Source organism: Onychostoma macrolepis, chromosome 22 (genome assembly GCF_012432095.1).
Source record: "Onychostoma macrolepis isolate SWU-2019 chromosome 22, ASM1243209v1, whole genome shotgun sequence".
NCBI classification, from domain to species: Eukaryota; Metazoa; Chordata; class Actinopteri; order Cypriniformes; family Cyprinidae; genus Onychostoma; species Onychostoma macrolepis.
The window spans coordinates 3418555-3438276 of record NC_081176.1 but is presented as its reverse complement, the minus strand read 5'-3'; the positions used below and the strand labels follow the sequence as shown (position 1 = coordinate 3438276).

Genomic DNA, 19722 nt, shown 5'->3' with positions numbered 1-19722 from the left:
GCGAGTTCAAGTCTCAGGTCTGGCAGGAATTGTAGGTGTGGGGAGTGTATGTACAGCGCTCTCTCCATCTCTATCCAGTTTCATAGGAGGTATTTTATGGGATGTTTTGATCTTTTTTTTTTTTTTTGAGGTATCTATTGGCCTCTGGTGTGAAATAATTTCAAGTGTGCACAGGGTGTGAGAGGTCCTTGACATGATATACTGAACTTTCCTCCAACTCATTGTAAATTATTTACTTTCAGTGCATATGTACCTCATTATATAACATCATATACATTTATTACAGTAAAACAAATGAACAATGCATTTAGAATGAATGTATATTTCATTTTGTCTGCTTTTGCAAGTCATCGTGCTGTAAAATGGACTACATATGCTGTCAGGGCTCACACAGAAGAAATTGTTGAATAAAGTTGTTTTTTGTTTTCTTAGCACAGTATTCTCATAGTTTTATTACAGTTGAACCACTGTTGTCACACGGACTATTTTAACCATGTCCTTGCTACCTTTCTGGGTCTTGAACGTGTCAGTTGCGTTGCTGTCCATGCAGGGTCAGAAAGCTCTTGCATTTCATAAAAAATAACATAATTTGTTTTCCGAAGACGAACAAAGGTCTTACATATTTGGAACAACGTGAGGCTGAGTAATTAATTACAGAAGTTTCATTTTTGGGTGAAACCCCTTAAAAGTGTACAAGACAAGCGTGTATAGCCTACTTTACTAGAGCACCATCTAGTGCCATAACCAAGAATTAACCTTTCCAAAATTAGCCTTCACCCTCATCCAATATGAATACACAAAAAAGCTTTAAAAATTACAACTGATTAGATATGGTGCTCATATCGCTAAGGATTAAGTTGAGTAAGTTGCTGCTTGGGTCAAAGGTTGAATCCTAAAATGTTAATGGTGAAAGTTTAACCCACAAATTGAAATCGCATTCCAAAAAGTAGAGAAATTAATAATATAAATGAATTAATGTTTACTTATTGAAGTAAACAGACTTTTTTCTATAACAGACTCATTTAATGACAAACAGATTTCGATCTCAGTTATAACAGTATATTTAATAGTATATTTAATACAGACCGAGCATGCAGAAAATTCAAGCAAAGGTTATCATTTCAATCACAGTGATTATATTCTAAAAAAAAAAAAACAAACACACACAAAACAAAAAAGAAAAAGAAAAGAAAAATACCAAGCACTCTGAACAAATGCAACACGGCCGAACATGTTTCGTGAACATAACTGAAGGAGACTGAGACTGACAAAACAAACATCTATATGTACATCGAATCATTTAACAAACACTTGTATTCAACACAACTTTACATTTTTAAACTGAAATATCTATAATGGACAGATAATGTGAAGTAATAAAATAGTGAGCGTCACCTTAAGGCAACAGGAACTGAACAAAGAGAGTGAATGTACAAACTTGGCAGTAAAAAAATAACAGTATATTAAGTATGCTTACAGTATATTACTTTCCAATGTGCAATACATATGTTGAAACAAAATAGAAGGAATAATGTATGTTTCCACATTTCAACTCTACATAATTTAGTACAAATCAACAAACATCAGAATTGGTACCGAGTAGACCCACTTCTCTGTGACTGATGAGAATTTAAGCTTGTTCCAGTCCTCTCCTTCATTTCCCATCCAAGTTACCCAAATAATCATAATTAATGCTACGGTGATGTCCCATTATCAGCAGTCATCAGTTAAAACACATTCTGATAAAGGAGTCGAGTGTTTTACATCATTCTCCTGTAAGAACACACATTCACAGAAGGTGAAACAAATGATCAGAATTGATGATTCAGTCACACACACACAAAAAAAAAACATTAATTATAGATAATAAATAGATAACAAAAACAAATTTGTCATCTGGTTAGAGGTAGAATGAACATTCAGTCTTCTGAACACAAGAACATGTTACTGTTATTATTATTTTTTCTGTAAATGTATCTCATTACAAGTTAATGTTCTTGAAGTCCAACAACAAATATTTAAGTATTTTATTAATACATATTTTAGTAAATGTCTTGGTGCTCCTTTTTTGTTGTGCTTCGTCATACATGCATATGGTGAAGCCTTTTAAGTTTAACCATGACTTGCTAGCTGATAAAACAAACAGTTTATGAAATAGAAACAAGAGCATTTCATAATATTTACAAAATGTCGAATCCATTGAAAATTAATGCAATAGTCTGATTAACTACAGCTTCTAATCATACCATAAATTAATCTAGGGATCCAAAAACGTCATAATATTTTTGTTTACTAATACAATAACATAATATGACATACATTTAAAAGAGAATTCCACCATATTCTTTTAACAGCATTTTTTATGTAATAATTTCTGAATAAAACTACATATACACATAAATCTCAGACAGACTTATAATTGTGAGATTTGCAGATCTCACAGAAATCAATATGTAAATTCTCTTTTTGTTTTTTGCAGATAGAAAGACATACAGTATCTCACCTCATTGTAACTGTGCAGCCTAATGATGCCTGTTTCAAAAACAACAAATTAAATTAAACACAATACTTGGGTTAATTGGAACAAAACTAATCTTGTCAATATAGCTGTATGCAATGCTTGCCATTTCGTCCTGCTTGTGCAGATTTCCGGTGTTTCCGACAGTAAATCACAGCAGTAACTGCTGCAGCCGTAAACAGCAGAACAACAGCATACATTCCTCCTTCAGCAGCTGAAGACACTCTTGAATCTGGAACAGCTAAAGACAGACAATCATTTGTTCTAGAGATCGGCTAATAATCAACTTTAGCAATACCTTTGACTGATATTTACACTTGTCTAGGTCACCACGATACTGATTTATTTAATAAATCTGGTGGATTTTTGAGGAACAGCAACAAGAGACAACAGCATTTACAAGACAACTGACTAATATTATGCATTTTTGTCATTACTAGACTTGAAAATTATAAAATTCATAATGTAACAAAACTCAGTCATGTGAAGGTGACAGAGATGATTTCAGTTATATTTTAATATTGAACCAAAGCTCACTCTTTCTAACAGCCCATAATGAAATCATTCACTGGGTTGATTTACATATTTAAAACTGTTTTCTAAAACTGCAAAGGAAAGTGCATGGAATGACTAATGATACTCACCAGTGACATTAACACTGAATATCTTTATGATACTGATTCTGCTGCTGTTGATCTGTAGTGTATAAAGTCCAGAGTCTGTGGTTCTGGTGTTTGTGATGGTCAGAGATCCAGTCTGATGATCCAGCTTCAGTCTGTCTCTGAATCTCACATCAGGATCTTCACACTGACCATCTGTACAGATTTTACTCTGATCTCCAGTGATTTCAGCTATGCGAGTGTCATTAAAATACCATGTCATCAAACCATTCAGGTTTTTAATTACACCAGGATCTAAACTGACAGATTCTCCCTCCTTCACTGACTTTCTCTTCATTTTATCTCGTTCAGCATCAGGAGCATCTGAAACACAAACCAACAGCTGCTGGAGGACCTTTTTGAGGGAAAACACTACATAACATGAGAGAACTGAGGAATCCTCTTTACTTTGTCTAAAAACCAACATTTATCCACAATTTAGCTCATAAGCTTTTTTTTTTTATCAAAAAGTAACAGATGCATTTAAACAGACAACAATAGAACTTTCATCTTCATCAGAACAAGACTAAATGATCAAATTAATAAATAACCAATGGAAAAGCAATGTTTTAAATCATACTGAAATATACATGTATTTAAATCTAGAAATTCCACTTCAACAGTAAAATGTGTTTTTAACAAAATTATCTATTATGAACTAATATACAGATAAAGAGAAAACCACAATGTCACAGCAAAAAAAAAGGTCACTACATTTTAATGTACATGACTTGTTTTTACACATAATGGCTTACCATATACAGCAACAATGGCAATCTTTTCACTGTTGTTGTTGTTGCTGCTGATACGTAGACGATAAACTCCAGAGTCTGTGGTTGCGATGTCTCTGATGGTCAGAGATCCAGTCTGATTCTCTAGATTCAGTCTGTCTCTGAATCTCTCAGTACCTTCATTACACTGAACATCTGTACAGATATAACTGAGATCTCCAGTGATTTGAGCTATACGAGCATCATTAAAATACCATCTAATTTTTTCTTGTTGATTTGTTTTAACATCAGTGTGTAGAGTGACTGAATCTCCCTCCGTCACAAATGCTGACTCTCCTTCTGTATTAATACTAAAAAAACCTGTAGAAGAAATGAACCTTTATTATAAGCCAAACAAAATGACAACAGGAACATGCTGTGAAAAATTCCAAATGCTTCACCTTGAAAGTAGATGTGAGTTGACCCCCCAAATGTGTGTTTCCATACAATTTTAGTTTAATAAAAAGAAAAGATAAAAGGAATTCAATGTCAGTCTCCACCACATGTTGACGAGAGAACACAATGCATGCATGTGGTGCTGCTGACACAGCCTTGTTTGCAAGCAGAGGAATGCACACATATGCATTGTGGTACTGTTGTGAACACGCATTGAAGACTGACATGGAAGAGAAGAAACTGTTGAATAAAGTCTTTTTTTCTCTCTCTCTCTTTGACTATTTTAACGATGTCCTTACTAACTTTCTGGGTCTTGGCAGTTGATTTCAGGGGTTAAAGCAAAAAATAAAAATCCTGAGCCTGAACTTTTTCCTGGGGGCGTGGGGAGGGTGCAGCACATGCAAAGCATGCAATGACTGTTGCAACTTAAACATTTGAAAGGATACTATGGCAAAGTTATTGCTTTCCATTTTTTTTCATGAATATATGGTTGACCTGAAGAATTAAAGCTATATCATAGACTTGGAAAATTATGAGCTATATATCACCGCTTATCAACACTAGGGTTGTGACAATATATCACGAGATGAGACAAAATACAGATAACTGATTCACTAGAACGAGACAATTTCAATGCTATGCTATTTTTAAGAAATTTTAAATGACAAAATATTTGTCTTTTAATTACAAAAAGTAAAAATACAGTTTAATTTTGAAATATTTTAACTAATCTGATATTTTTATTAACACAAACAGACCTAAGTGAATACCAGGCTGTAGTGTGATTATTTATATATAAACTAACGATGAGGCAATAATAATTGGCTCAAATAAAATATCAAAACCAAGTAATCACATGGTTTTATTGAACAACACTGTTAAAATACATAATGTAATATGCCTATACATAATATGAACATAACCAATTTAAGTAAATTATGTATTATAACAAATACCTGCAGAGAGCACCAACGTTTCACTTTACAGCGTGATTAAACGATGTTTTAATCCAATAAATTTTTATATTTGGCCACATGCAGAAACTTTTATTTTGAAATCGCGATGTACAACATGGCATTTAGACATATGTTGACGTATTCTCCTGTGTTGGCAAAGGTTTATAAATTATTTACGTTACAAATCTAGTGAGATAATACACATTGTTTTCCCAGATGAACTTTAAGCAATTCTCACAGCATATATAGAGGAAGAGTTTAGCACCTTTCACACATACAGTCTTTACTGGTAAATTACCATTAGATCATATGTGAACAGGACCTTTTCAAAAAGCCCGGTAAATTTGTTCTGGCAATCATATCGTTCTTATGGAGATAACACGATTACTCTGAGCTGTTTACAAAGCTCCGCTGCTTTTTAATTAGTTTTTCCATGTAAATATGCGCTAGATGGACTTTGACCATCGCACCTCGCAGTTTTTGTCGCACTTCTCCATTCATCAGGACTGCGACTCTGCCTACTATTACACGCGGCACGTCTCGTGTTTATAAGAGCAAACAATTCTGATTGGCTAGTAATATTTGTTTGTTTGAGCGTGAAAGCTGTGCTCCTCTCATACCATTGGTAGGCGAACTCATGGACAGTGATATCAACAAGTTTTAAATGTAGGATTTTTTTTTTTTTTTTCGCACCCAAGAGAAAAAATTAGAGAACTTTCAAGCCCTGTGCTTTGCTGTCAATGGGAGGGTCAGAAAGCTCTTGGATTACATCAAAAATATCTTAATTTGTGTTCCGAAGATGAACGAAGGTCGGGTTTGGAACGACACGAGGGAAAGTAATTGATGACAGAATTTTCATTTTTGGGTAAACTATCTCATTAATTTCAGACCAAAACACAAATGCAGCTCTTTATGAATCAAAACTAACTGCTAAGACTAAAAACAAGTAAACTTTAAATCTTACTGAACTAAATTAAAGCAATAAGCCTGTTAGGCCATGGTTTACAGTGATTTTAAAACAGCCAAGTGGTGTCGCTGAGCACAGTGCAGAGCCGAGTGCCTTAAACATTACAGGGCTAATTACTTTTATAAAATAATTATTTCCTGGCAAGGTGTCATAAAACAAGAATATTATAATTTCATAATTTAAATAATTTACATTTTGTGTAGCAATATTGTTCAGGAATGTTTAGAAGAGAGGCTATCAAGCAACACAGAAGCAGCATCATAAATGTAATGACTCACCATGTACAGTAACAATGAAGATCTTTACACTGTCTTCACTGTTTCTTATTGTCTTTAGTTTATAAACTCCAGAGTCTGTGGTTCTGGTGTCTTTGATGGTCAGAGATCCAGTCTGATGATCCAGCTTCAGTCTGTTTCTGAATCTCTTATCAGCATCTTTACACTGAACATCTGTACAGCTATAATTGAGATCTCCATTGATTTCAGCGATGAGAATTTCATTAAAATACCATCTTATCTTTTTTTGTTTGTTTGTTTCAACACCAGTGAATAAAGTCACTGATTCTCCCTCCATCACAGACTGTGACACTCCATATGTATAAACACCTGAAAAAGAAATTAACAGTTATTATTAGTTAAACAAAATTATACAACAGCAAACTGCTGTGAAAATGTTCTTCTACAGATTGTAGGTAAATAAATATATCTGGATTCGTATTGTAACACATGCTAACAAACAGCAGGATAACATCACTGATTCGCACATTTAAAAGGAAAAAATAAATAAATAAAAATGTACTCATTAGACAAACAGATATATGAGTCTCACGGATTGCCTTAATAAACAACACACACCATGATTCATAACACAGTTGTGCTCATACGTTTACCCTTTGCAGAATATGCAACATTTTAATAATTTAAAAAAGGGATCTTTTTTTATTATTTACAGTATTACTCTGACTAATCGACCTCAGACAATAAATGTTTACATACAGACCACAAGACAAGATTAAACACAAATGAATCAGTTCAAAAGTTTTCATAAGCTTAATTTTTCATACTGCATGTCATTCTCTGGATGGATGTTCTGTGTTTTGTGTTAGTTTTTCAAGAGTAACTTGTCAGTCCTGAGCATTTAAAATGCCCACTGTTCTTCGGAAAAGTCAGCTGAAAAAGCAAACGTTTTGACTTTCTATTCTATTTCTATTCAATCTGCTTTTTATTATTTTATTATAAAAATAATTTATTTCATTAATTTAATTTAACATTATTATTTATTATTTGAATTTACTTTTATTGTCCTCATTTGTAAGTCGCTTTGGATAAAAGTGTCTGCTAAATGTAAATGTAATTGACAAGGGCTGCATGGACCAGGTACTCTTGTAAGAAAAGACAGCAACGTAATGACATTTTATAATTAAGATCAAGAAAACAGGCCAGCAAGCAAAATTATAGGTTTAATAAGGTGACGACTTGAAGCAGTACTGCGCAGACCAATTATATGACATCAAAGTACAGCGAGAGCGTTTTGAAAGCATAAGGAGCCGTCCAGAGGTTTAGATTAAGAGGGGCCCCATAGCAAATTCAGTGCACAGGGCCCAGAATTCCTAGCAACAGCCCTGACAACGATCAATCTGCGCAGCCCAAACCTGGTTATTTCAGGCAACATAGAAATCCTGGCCAGAACGTGTCCCCGGAAAATGGCACGTATGGTGACGCCAAAGTAGATGTAATGTTTAATTTATTACATCAAACATGAATGCTATGTCAATAAAGTAAATGTAATGTAGGCCTACTATCACAACACTGAGTTAAATAATCAGATTTATTTTTTTCATGGTTTTCCCATCGATTGACTAACAGCTCTCAGTCAATCAATGCATTACTTTCCATAATAAGTAACTTAGTAACGCAATCAGTTACTTTTTTATGGAGTAATTCAATATTGTAATGCAGGGACCCTCGAATCCCACAAGGCAAGTTTTGAGGAACCCTGTTTAAATTTTAAAAGTAACTTTCCCCAACACTGTTATTGAAATGGATTTTTGGACATTGTATTATATTAGTGATGTTACGCCTGATACCGAGGCTTCAAAGCTTGTATCAAGAATGTCAGGTACTTCCAGACGGAGCTCCGTATCAAGGCTTGTATCGTTTTAGTGAAATGAGGTCACTATAGTCACGTTCGAAGCCTTGTTTGTTTGCAGTGCTTCGAGAAAGGTTTCACTTTCGGCAGAGTCGAGCTGAAGACAGTGGAATAATATTGTTTTACACTTCCACTACTTAGTGCCTTCTGTCCAGACCACATTAATCACTTTCACTCTTTTATCCTGTAATAACTCCATAATTTCCCTCTGTTCAACAAAAGCATTGCCCAAGTTACAAAATTATGAAACATGAAACAACAATGAGCATAAAACCTTAAAAGTATTTATTTATTTTACATGTGTTTATTATATGAGTGCATATTTCAATTTATCAAGCCCCTTTAAATATGTTGCGCACATTCTGTCGCTGTTTTTTTTTTTTTTTTTCTGCACCAGATGGTGTCACTGCGTGTATTCAAAGCCTCGAGAAATCTTTCCATCACATCTGCCTGGAAAGCTTCATTTCGCCACCATTTATTATTATTATTATTATTAAGCATGTATTATTGTGCATTTCTGTAGCCTTTGTTAGCATTTGCATAGCATCATTTGTTTTTATCGTTTATGGAAGACAGAGTTGAACAATTTAAATGTCTTACCAGCCACGAAGAATGCACACAAAATGACTAAAATAGAGACCGTCATTTTCAACACTTTTCCACTACCAAATTAACGCAGTTTCTATGGAAAAAGGTGTTTTGTTCCCCATACCGATGTCCTGCACAAATGAAAGTGAAAGTAGGCAAGTTATTTCGACGACAAAATAGGCTCACTGAAGCTTAGACGTATGTCAAAAAATTACATTTCATATTCAAATCGAGGCATCATTCGTGTTTTCCCTTTGATGTTAAGATTGTATGACGAGTCCTGCCGAGGACATTGCTGACCAAATGAAAAACAAAACAAAACATCACATTATTTCCGCTGTCTCCAGATTTGCCGTAATTATCATTATAAACGCGCAAATAGTTTTGCAGCAACCGGCAATGACTGAAGTTCAGCACTCCAGTCAGTGTCACAATTTTTACGTGTCAAGTTAAAATGGTTATTTTAAAAGAGCCTGTTTCAAGATGAAGCGGGTTGTTTCGTTCATTTACGTTACCTCATGGTTTGCCCTTGTGAATGTGGCCTGTCTGTGGATGCGCGCATTGTCTCGCTTAATTGCTTCTTGTGTGTAATAACAAGGTTAACATCTTAAAAGATATGAGGGACAGGTTAAAAAAAAAAAAAAAAAAAAATAGATCAACAAGCAAAAGTGTTTAGTCCTTTATGTTTTGCTCTTTTTCTTCACCTTACTGCACATATCCTTCGTAAGGTGCTTGAGTGAATCGCTGTGACCATGAAATGTAGTTCATCCAATATTCTTCTTTTTTAAATATGTAACAGTCAGACAACTATCTTTTAAAATTTATGTTAGGCTAAATGATAAAAATAAATGTTTCAAAATAAGACTATTATATATATCTGTCTATGACAAAAAAATGAAAAAAAATATTTCATCCCACTTTTGGGGCACTTGGGGGTCCCTGATAATATATTGATTATAAAATGTTATAATAAATATAAATAAATATATAATAAATGTTTCTCCCATATCCAAATGACTGTGTGTGTGTGTGTGTGAGAGAGAGAGAGAAAGAGAGAGAGAGAGAGAATATTGGTATTCCTTACATTATGGGGACCCCATAGGTATAGTAATACTGTGGGGCCATTTATGGTCCCCATGAGGGAATAGACTTATAAATCATACAGGAGGATAATATTTTTTTTAGTTTTCTGTGAGGGGTAGGTTTAGGGGTAGGGGATACGATTTACAGGTTGTACAGAATGAAAATCATTATGTCTATGGAATGTCCCCATAAAACATGGAAGTTGCAATCTCTCTCTCTCTGTGGGTGTGTGTGCGCACACATTATGTGTAATGTTAATGAAGAAGATTGATATATTTTGTCAGAAAAAAAATACTCATTTAGCCAGTTTATCAGCTGATATGCTTGAGGGACAAAATTACATTCTCCATCATTCTCTGTGGCATAATAATAATAATAATAATAATGCACATTCTTTGAGTTTTCTGAGCTTGTAAAAACTGCCCAGGAGGACATGAATGCATCATACACACGTGGTCAGAATTGTTGGTACCCTTGGTAAATATGAACAAAGAAGGCTGTGAAAATTAATCTGCATTGTTAATCCTTTTGATCTTTTATTTTAAAAATTCACAAAAATCTAACCTTTCATTCGACAATAAGAATTTAAAATGGGGGGAAATATCATTATGAAATAAATGTTTTTCTCTAATACACATTGGACACAATTAACGGTACCTTTTTGTTCGATACTTTTTGAAACCTTCAATTGCCAAAATAATATTTTATTTTCTCCCAGTTTTCTCCCATCAGAATCAGAATCAGAATGAGCTTTTATTGCCAGGTATGTTTACACATACAAGGAATTTGTTTTCGTGACAGAAGCTTCCACAGTGCGACAGAATGACAGTGACAGAACAAAAACCCAGATAATAAAATAAGAATAAATAATAATGCCTGATGAGGTTAGAGAACACCTGACAAGAGATCAGAGACCATTCCTTCATCCAGAATCACTCCAGACCCTTTAGATTACCAGCTCCATGTTGGTGCTTCTTCTCTTCAGTTCACCACTCATTTTTTAATTTTTTTTTATTTGTTGGTATTTGATAGAATCCATGATGCCATGTGTCTAAACAAGATGTCCAGGACCTCCAGCAGAAATATAGGCCCACAACATCAAAAATACAGCAGTATATTTCATTGTACACATGGGGTACTTTTTATCCCTGTGTTCACCAAACCCACCCTTACATGTTTGCTGCTAAAAAACAAATTTTTTAGTTTCATCTGACCATACAAGCCAGTCCCATTTCAAGTTCCAGTCGTGTCTGATAACGTCACATCTGATGACCGACGAATTGGGATCTCGCCAGAGAGACCAATCCACTTCGAGTGTAACTAAACGAGCCAATGGACATTGGCATGCGATCATTGCATCCAGCTGCTGCTGATCACAGCGTGAGTATAAGAGGCAGCGGGTGCACCGCATTAATTCATGCTTTCGCTGAGGAGCCGAGCCGGTGACCCGGCCGCTCAGCAGTGGTACAGCGACTGTGGCAACGGGACGTGATGTCTCCGTTCCCTTCTTCAGGGAACGAGGGTTACATACGTAACCGAGACGTTCCCTTTCTGTCGGTCACTCCGAGTCACGTCGGATGACAGACGAATTGGGATCCCTACCAAAGCGCCACAGGAGCTGCCCCTTCCAGTGCCCTGTGTAGGCCTCCTGATCCTTCCTATAAGGCAGACGATAGGACCTGGCTCTACACAGAGAAGGTCAGCTACTGTTGTCCCTTGAGCAACCCAGACAGTAGGACTTGGATATCACTGGGAAGCGTGCCCTTCCGTTTGGAAGAGGCACACTGCGAGTCACCTCCTCCCAGAGGGGTTAAGTGGCATTTAGACATGTGAAGTAACCCGTGAGGGCCCTATTGCACATGGAAGTCTCTGAGACGGCTTAGGCTGCATCATTAGAGATGGCAGAACGTGGTCTGCCAGGGAAAACACGGTTCTAATAAGCATACCGTGGAATATACACATGGGATCCCGGCAGGGTCTCTCATATGGGCACTAGCCTCACATCAGATTTCAAGAATTCATTGGCTGAAAGGCCTGGCGCCGGACGCTCCGCCACATCTGGACGCCGGAGTGCTGGAGGACTCGACAGGGTTTGCCTGGTTAAGAAACTCTCTGGAGAATTAGGCGTAAGAACGCCGCAAGCCGACTCTGAGCCGGGCCTCTCAGTGCCACTACACGTTTGAGGTGAGAACACAGGAGGAAACCGGTTCGACACGTAGGCTATAAAACCTAGCGAACGTGTTAGGAGTCGCCCAACCCACAGCTCTACAGATGTCTGCTAGCGAGGCACCACGAGCCAGCGCCCAGGACGATGCGACACCCCTAGTGGAGTGAGCACGCGACCTGAGCGGGCAGGGCACACCTTGTGCTTCATAGGCCAAGGTGATGGCATCCACTATCCAGTGGGCCATCCTCTGCTTGGAGACAGCCTTCCCCTTCTGCTGTCCTCCGTAACAGACAAAGAGCTGTTCTGAGGTCCTGAAGCTCAGAGTTCTATCCACGTACTGTCGCAGTGCACGTACAGGACAGAGCAAAGCTAGGGCTGGGTCTGCCTCCTCCAGGGGCAGCGCTTGCAGGTTCACTACCTGGTCCCTGAAGGGAGTGGTAGGAACCTTGGGCACATAGCCGGGCCGGGGCCTCAGTGTTGCACTAGAGTCAGCTGGCCCAAACTCAAGGCACGAATCGTCGACCGAAAATGCCTGCAGGTCCCCCACCCGAGGCCAACGCAGTCAGGAGTAGGGTTTTCATAGAGAAAAACTTCAACTCGACTGACTGCAAAGGCTCGAAGGGGGCAGCTTGTAGGGCTCTTAGCACCAATGCCAAATCCCAAGAGGGTAGGGAGGGAGGCCTAGGAGGGTTTAACCTCCTGGCCCCCCTAAGAAACCTGACAACCAGATTGTGCTTGCCCACCGACCTCCCCTCTACGGGGTCGTGGTGAGCGGAAATAGCAGCAACATAAACCTTAAGGGTGGAAGGGGACAGCCTATGCTCCAACCCTTGTTGCAAAAAGGAAAGACACTGCGTGCCCGTTGTACGTGGCTCCCCAGCCGGTGGCCGAGGCATCCGTGAATACCACAGCATGCCTGGATACCTGCTCCAAGGGCACTCCTGCCCGAAGAAACGAGGGATCTGTCCACGGGCTGAAGGTTTTGCGGCAGGCCGGTGTAATCTGAACCCGGTGAGTACCGCGTTTCCACGCCCACCTCGGGACTCGGCCATGGAGCCAGTGCTGAAGCGGTCTCATATGGAGCAGACCAAGCGGAACTATTGCCGCAGCTGCAGCCATATGCCCCACGAGCCTCTGAAAGAGTTTCAGTGGGACCGCTGTCCTGCCTGATAAAGTCTTGAGGCAGGTCAGCACCGACTGAGCACGTTCCTGGGTGAGGCGTGCTGTCTGGTTGACCGAATCCAACTCCATGCCGAGAAAAGAGATCCTCTGCGTTGGCACGAGTTTGCTCTTTTCCCAGTTGACCCGAAGACCCAACTGGCTGAGGTGCCTGAGCACCAGGTCCCTGTGTGCGCACAACTGCTCTTGAGACTGTGGAAGTATGAGCCAGTCGTCGAGGTAGTTGAGGATGCGCACACCCAGTTCTCTCAGGGCCGCCTCTGTGACTTTGGTGAAGATGCGAGGCGAAAGGGACAGCCCGAAGGGCAGGACCTTGTACTGATATGCCCGACCCTGGAACGCGAATAGCAGGAATGGCCTGTGTCGCGGGAGAATCGAGACATGAAAGTACGCGTCCTTCAGGTCGATCGCTGCAAACCAATCTAGGGGACGGACACACCCAAAAATGCGTTTCTGCGTCAACATCTTGAACGGCATCTTGTGAAGTGCACGGTTCAAAACTCGCAGATCCAAGATCAGTCGTAACCCACCGCCTTTCTTGGGCACAATGAAGTAAGGGCTGTAAAACCCCGACCTCATATCGGCTGGAGGGACCGGCTCTATCGCGTCCTTCGCCAGCAGGACTGCAATTTCCGCATGCAAGACAGGGGCATCGACGGCCTTGACTGAAGTGAACCGGATGCCCCCGAACTTGGGGGGACGGCGGGCAAACTGAATCGCGTAGCCGAGTCTGATGGTCCGCAGGAGCCACCGAGACGGACTGGGGAGCGCTAGCCAGGCTCCGAGAGACCGTACCAGCGGGACCAACGGGGCCACCGACATACCCGCGGTGGGGCAGCGAGGTGGAACACAGGGACCCGGCCCGGAGCCTGTGACGGCTTGGCCTGTGACGGCGGGGGGCGGGGTCTGGGTGTGCAGTGTAACACTCACCTGTTTCCTCCTCGCGAGGGAGGAAACACAGGAACCCGGCTTGAAGCTTGTGACAGCCTGGCGTGTGACGACTTGAAGCGGGGACTCGAGTGCTACCGCCCTTACCTGGTTCCATGAATGGGCAGGAGGGGTGCTCTTGGGCAACCCACTGCTGCCTGCTGGCGAGAGAGGAGGAGGGAAGTGATCCCGTGATGCACGGTTCACCACTCTCTTCCTCTTGAGACCCAGAGATTGAGGAAACCGCTCTTTTATTGATGTTTTGGCGGAACAAAAACAAAACGAAACAAAAGATTCTCCACTCCTCCATCTCTGGGTCGCCCGTCTCAGGGCCTCTCGCACTTGCGCTTGCCGCCAGGTTTGGCAGGGGCCTGGACGGGCTGGGCGTCCTGCCTGCGACCGGCTCCACGGCGCTGCCTGGTGGAAGGCTGCTGCGGCTGCGCGGGAGCAGGGGCAGCCGCAGAGGGGCGCCCACGGCGACGAGCAGGCTGAGGGGCTGCAGCCGGAGTGGAAGCAGCAGGTTTCCTCCGGCGCATGATGCGTTTGATCGCCTCAGTCTGCTTCTGGGCTGCCGAGAACTGCTGGGCAAAGCTCTCGACAGCGTCGCCGAAAAGGCCGGTCTGCGACACGGGAGCATTCAGGAACTGTACCTTCTCCTGCTCCTTCATGTCAGCAAGACACAGCCAGAGATGGCGCTCCTGGACCACTAGCGTGGACGTCGCACGACCCAGAGACTGTGCGGTCACCTTCGTCGCTCGAAGCGCGAGGTCCGTCGCAGCACGCAGCTCATGTAGAACCGCCAGGTCATGACCACCCTCGTTCAAGCTTTGGCCTGGTGGACCTGCAGTAACACCATGGCGTGAAGGGCAGAAGCCGCCTCCCCACAGGCTCTATAAGCACTGCCAGTTAGACCTGACGAATACTTACAGGCCCGCGAGAGGAGACACGGGTCACCCCGCAGAGTGGTAGTGGCTGTTGGACATAGTTGCATGGCCACAGACCGCTCCACCGAGGGGATGCCCGCATACCCTAAAGCGGCCCCACCATCGAGGGTGATGAGAGCGGAGGAGCCACAAGATTTGTTTCGGGCAGTAAAAGGTTCCTTCCTTCCATCTTGTAAGCTCCTCATGCACTTCTGGAAAGAATGGCACCGGAGGGGGGCGCTGAGAACCAGCGCGACCCCCACCAAGAAACCACTCGTCCAGCCTCGAAGGATCGGGACGCGGTGGAGGATTCCACACAAGCCCGACATTCTCGGCGGCCCGGGAAAGCATAGCCCTCATCTCTGGGTCTGGCTCGGACAACGCTACCACACCCGAAGGGGGCAACGCAGCCGAGTCGTCATCCCCAGAGAGCGACTCACCCTCCGATGCAGCGATCGACATCTGGTCGTCAGAGGGGCACCGAAGGAAACGCGTGGTGCACTCTGTCCAGCAGAGGGCCCAGCGCGCTCGCCGGCAGCTCCACCGGCTGCGGAGTGCTTGAGGGTGAGTAACTCCTCTTGGGGAAGCCCTCACTGTCACCCTCAGATCACCTCTGACTCCCTGTCGGCTCCGAAGCGAAAGGATGAATTAATGCGGTGCACCCGCTGCCTCTTATACTCACGCTGTGATCAGCGGCAGCTGGATGCAATGATCGCATGCCAATGTCCATTGGCTCGTTTAGTTACACTCGAAGTGGATTGGTCTCTCTGGCGAGATCCCAATTCGTCGGTCATACGACGTGACTCGGAGTGACCGACTGAAAGGGAACTGAATATGCTGGAGTTCCTTTTTGGATGAGAGCATTTTCTTTTCTTGATTTTTGTTCTTGAAAGCCTCCCAAACAACATGAGGTGTAGGTGCTGTTTGATATTTTTTTAAGGTTTTCTGACCCCGAGACTCAAACTTTTTCTGCAATTCTCCACCTGTGATCCTTGGAAGAGTTTTTAGCCACTCAAACTCTCCTTCTCACCGTGCATTAGTACGATATAAACACACGTCCTCTTCCAGGCAGATTTGTAACATTTTATGTTTCTTACTTATTGCCCTGATGGTGGAAATGGGAATTTTCATAATGAGATTTTCCCCCATTTTCAATTGTTTTAGTGCAATGAAAGGTTAGATTTTTGTGAATTTTTAAAATAAAAGATCAAAAGGATTAACAATGCAGATTAATTTTCACAGCCTTCTTTGATCATATTTACCAAGGGTGCCGATATTTTTGGCCATGACTGTATATATCTGTATGTTTGTGTGTGAATAGGTGAGTGTGCATGTGTATATGTGCATGTGTGCATGTATAGGTGAGTGTGCATGTGTATATGTGTATGTGTATGTGAATAGCTGAGTGTGCATGTGTATATGTCTACCTGGTCTCATGGCATTTATGTACCTGGGTGCACTTTTTAGCGTGACATGAAATACGTAGTGTGCATGTGTATGCGTGTATGTGTGTGTGTGTACATGCGAATGAGTGTGTGTACGTGCATGTGTGTGTATGCGAATGTGTATATACGTATGCATTTGTGTATATCTGTATATTTGCGTGTATGTGTGTACGTGCATGTATGTGTGTTTGAATGTGTGCATATATGTGTGTGTGCGTGCATGTGTGTGACCATGCATGTGTTAGTGTAAAATGAAGCTGTTGGTCAATACAATGTCCAGGAAGTGCTGGAAAATTGTCCCTCACTTTTGGCAGATCCATCACACCCATGTAGAGAAGCAGACCTATGTACTTATTTATTTCTTCAGGGTATACATCAGCCCATGTGAATTTCCTACCCCTCTCCAGATTTCTCATCACATTCTTGTGTGTGTTTGTATATGTATGTGTATGTACATGCATGCATGTATGTGTGCATGTGTATATCTGCATGTTTTTTTTATAAGTGTGTATGCGTGTACGTGTGTGAATGTGTGTACATGCATGTGTCTGCATGGTTGTGTGCAAGCAACTGTAGGCTTTATTTTTATTATTTCATTGTTATTGTATTATTATAGTTACTTTTTTACAATTTTGCTCTTACTAATTAATTGCTTTATAATGAAAAGTATTTTTATGAATATATAGTGAGTTTGTAACACATGCTTCCATTTTTATTTTTATTTTTTTCAGTGTGGCTTCTCCAGTTACCTACAAAGAAGCAGATGGGCCAACCACATCGAACACAACACCACCTCAGAGGGGCCGGGTACGTGGTCGCAGTCGTGGACACATTCATGGCCTTGAGGAATCGCGTAGCCTTTCACCAGTATCTAATGATGGAAGATGGAACACTGAGGCAGATATATTAGATTATTTCGTTCATGAGTTTTCAGATTTTTTCTAAAGAAAAAGCAGTAAAATTTCTTCCTGTTTTTTTTTTTGTTTTTTTTTTGTATATTCCTATTTAAATTATATTTACAAACTCACCACTCACAATAATGTACAATAACTGTCATTTCTTGAAAGCCAGTAATTTTCTGAGAAAAATTACATCTTGCACTTGAAGACCCCACATTGTATTATAATTTTATACTCAAAAAACCAAAATGAGTGAAAACGACCTATTTTAGCTTTAGGTTCTAAAGGGATAAGGGCTGGGCTGGGAAGTCCGAGCCTAAGGCAGAGCTCAAGGCTTGGAATCAGAAGAAGGAGATTCTTTCAAGGGGATATGGCCAGGCATCCAGACCCTGGCCTGTCACCCAAGGGGCTACCACCAGATCTGAACGAGCTTGAACAAAGAACTGGCTCGACAAATCCTTGGTAGCAACACCCTGCTCAGAATGTATCAGAGATACATAAATTGAGTAGAGCCCAAGGTGAAGACCCGGACCTAAACCAGCTCAGAGAAAGGGAACAAAGCTGACAGCGCGTAACCCTTACCATACAGGATTTTAGAACGTGCACAGAATGCTAAACGTGCACACCTACCACAATGTGGAGTTTAGAAAGTGCACAGAAGCTCAACGTGTGCACTTCCCATAGCATGGTTTTAGAAACACCGTTACATAAGGGGTAACTGAAGCTGTCATTAGACAAGCCTAGGAACCCTATGTGACTGAGCTGCCGTCCAAAGCACTACACATCTGGTCAAAATTGAGTTAATTCCTAAAATGGGCTTTGTGACATCTGATATGTCTTGTGACAAAGTCTACTGGTTCAATTTTGCCCTGTTTCAGAGAAACAAGAGTGTCAAAATTGCAGTAACTACAAAATCCAGGCTAATACTGTGGTGGTTCCCACTTTTCTTGGGGTTTTGATGCCAGAAGAGAGACTTTATTATCATCAGCGACAATAAGGCCGAGAAGACACTGCAGTGAATTCTATCGAATCTGTGTCCGTACACCCTTTTTATACAGTTTTTCTCTAGGCGTGTTCAATACATTTCATACATTGCCATTTTACCTTTTTTTGGCTGTCTCCAGCCTGCCACCCAAAACCAGACAGGAGACCTTAATTTTATGTTCCGTGAACGTAGGGGCCCCCTCATATATTTTGTGTAATGTCAAAACAGGACATGCAGCCTCACCATATGTCCGCATGTTCCATTCATGCAGGCCTCTACACACAGGCAGATTCAAGATTATATTAGTAGAATAACTTGATACATAAATGGCTTATATTTACATTGATTATACTTGATTATTTTATATTTTGATTAATACAACTCTTCGTCAATACCCATACAAACCACAGTAAGTGTAGTTATACTGCATTCTGGCTTTGTTTTCCCGTTTGACACCGCAGATACTGTGCGGTCTGCCGTAGTATCCTGCGGCCAAATGATGGTTGAACTCGCGTTAAAACGCATATCCAAAGACGGGTATGGAAGATAGCAAAATATTAACTCCTAGCAAGGCAAATGACAGCTTTATAATCAGTTAACATTAACTAGCCAGCCGCTAGCAAATTAAACAGCCTACCTGCACTGATCCATATCCACTCTGACCACGTAATGATAATCTGATTTATAATTGCGTTGATGTTTGTTGATTCGGACATCTCTCCACATTTCAGGCAGATTATCCAATTGTAGTAACTAATCCAATTGTAAGGGTTATTCCTTCAAAAGTTAGTTGGCTCCGGTAAAGTTATATAGGCTAACGTAATTCATCAAAGAACCTTTCTGTATGAAAGTTATACGGAACGCAGTTTGTCCCCTATTCACAAGCATACGAAGAAAACATGCAATCTACCTGAGGGATGACTTCTTTCACTATATCACAGGCCAGTGGTTTGCGTGTAATGTGTGTGACATTTTTTGTATGACATTACAATTCATCTTAGAATAATTGTACATAAATACGTTAAGCAAACAAATTAGATTTTTTTCTGAGAACCTTTTATACACCTTATATATACTTAACCATAGACATAGAAATTATGTACAGGATGTGG

At 40.9% G+C, this 19722-nt stretch overlaps 1 protein-coding gene across 1 annotated transcript; it reads right to left on the bottom strand.

Moving 5' to 3' along the window:
* Positions 1-1045: 1045 nt before the first annotated feature.
* LOC131530288 (uncharacterized) lies at positions 1046-9373 on the bottom strand. Its single transcript, XM_058760469.1, has 8 exons — positions 9218-9373; positions 9015-9133; positions 6545-6871; positions 3933-4268; positions 3163-3501; positions 2625-2759; positions 2504-2532; positions 1046-1773 (listed from the first exon to the last, which is right to left on the bottom strand). Exons 2-8 carry the CDS (start codon positions 9058-9060, stop codon positions 1714-1716), a joined length of 1272 nt encoding a protein of 423 aa, XP_058616452.1. The 5' UTR covers positions 9061-9133; positions 9218-9373; the 3' UTR covers positions 1046-1713.
* Between the last annotated feature and the right edge of the window lie 10349 nt (positions 9374-19722).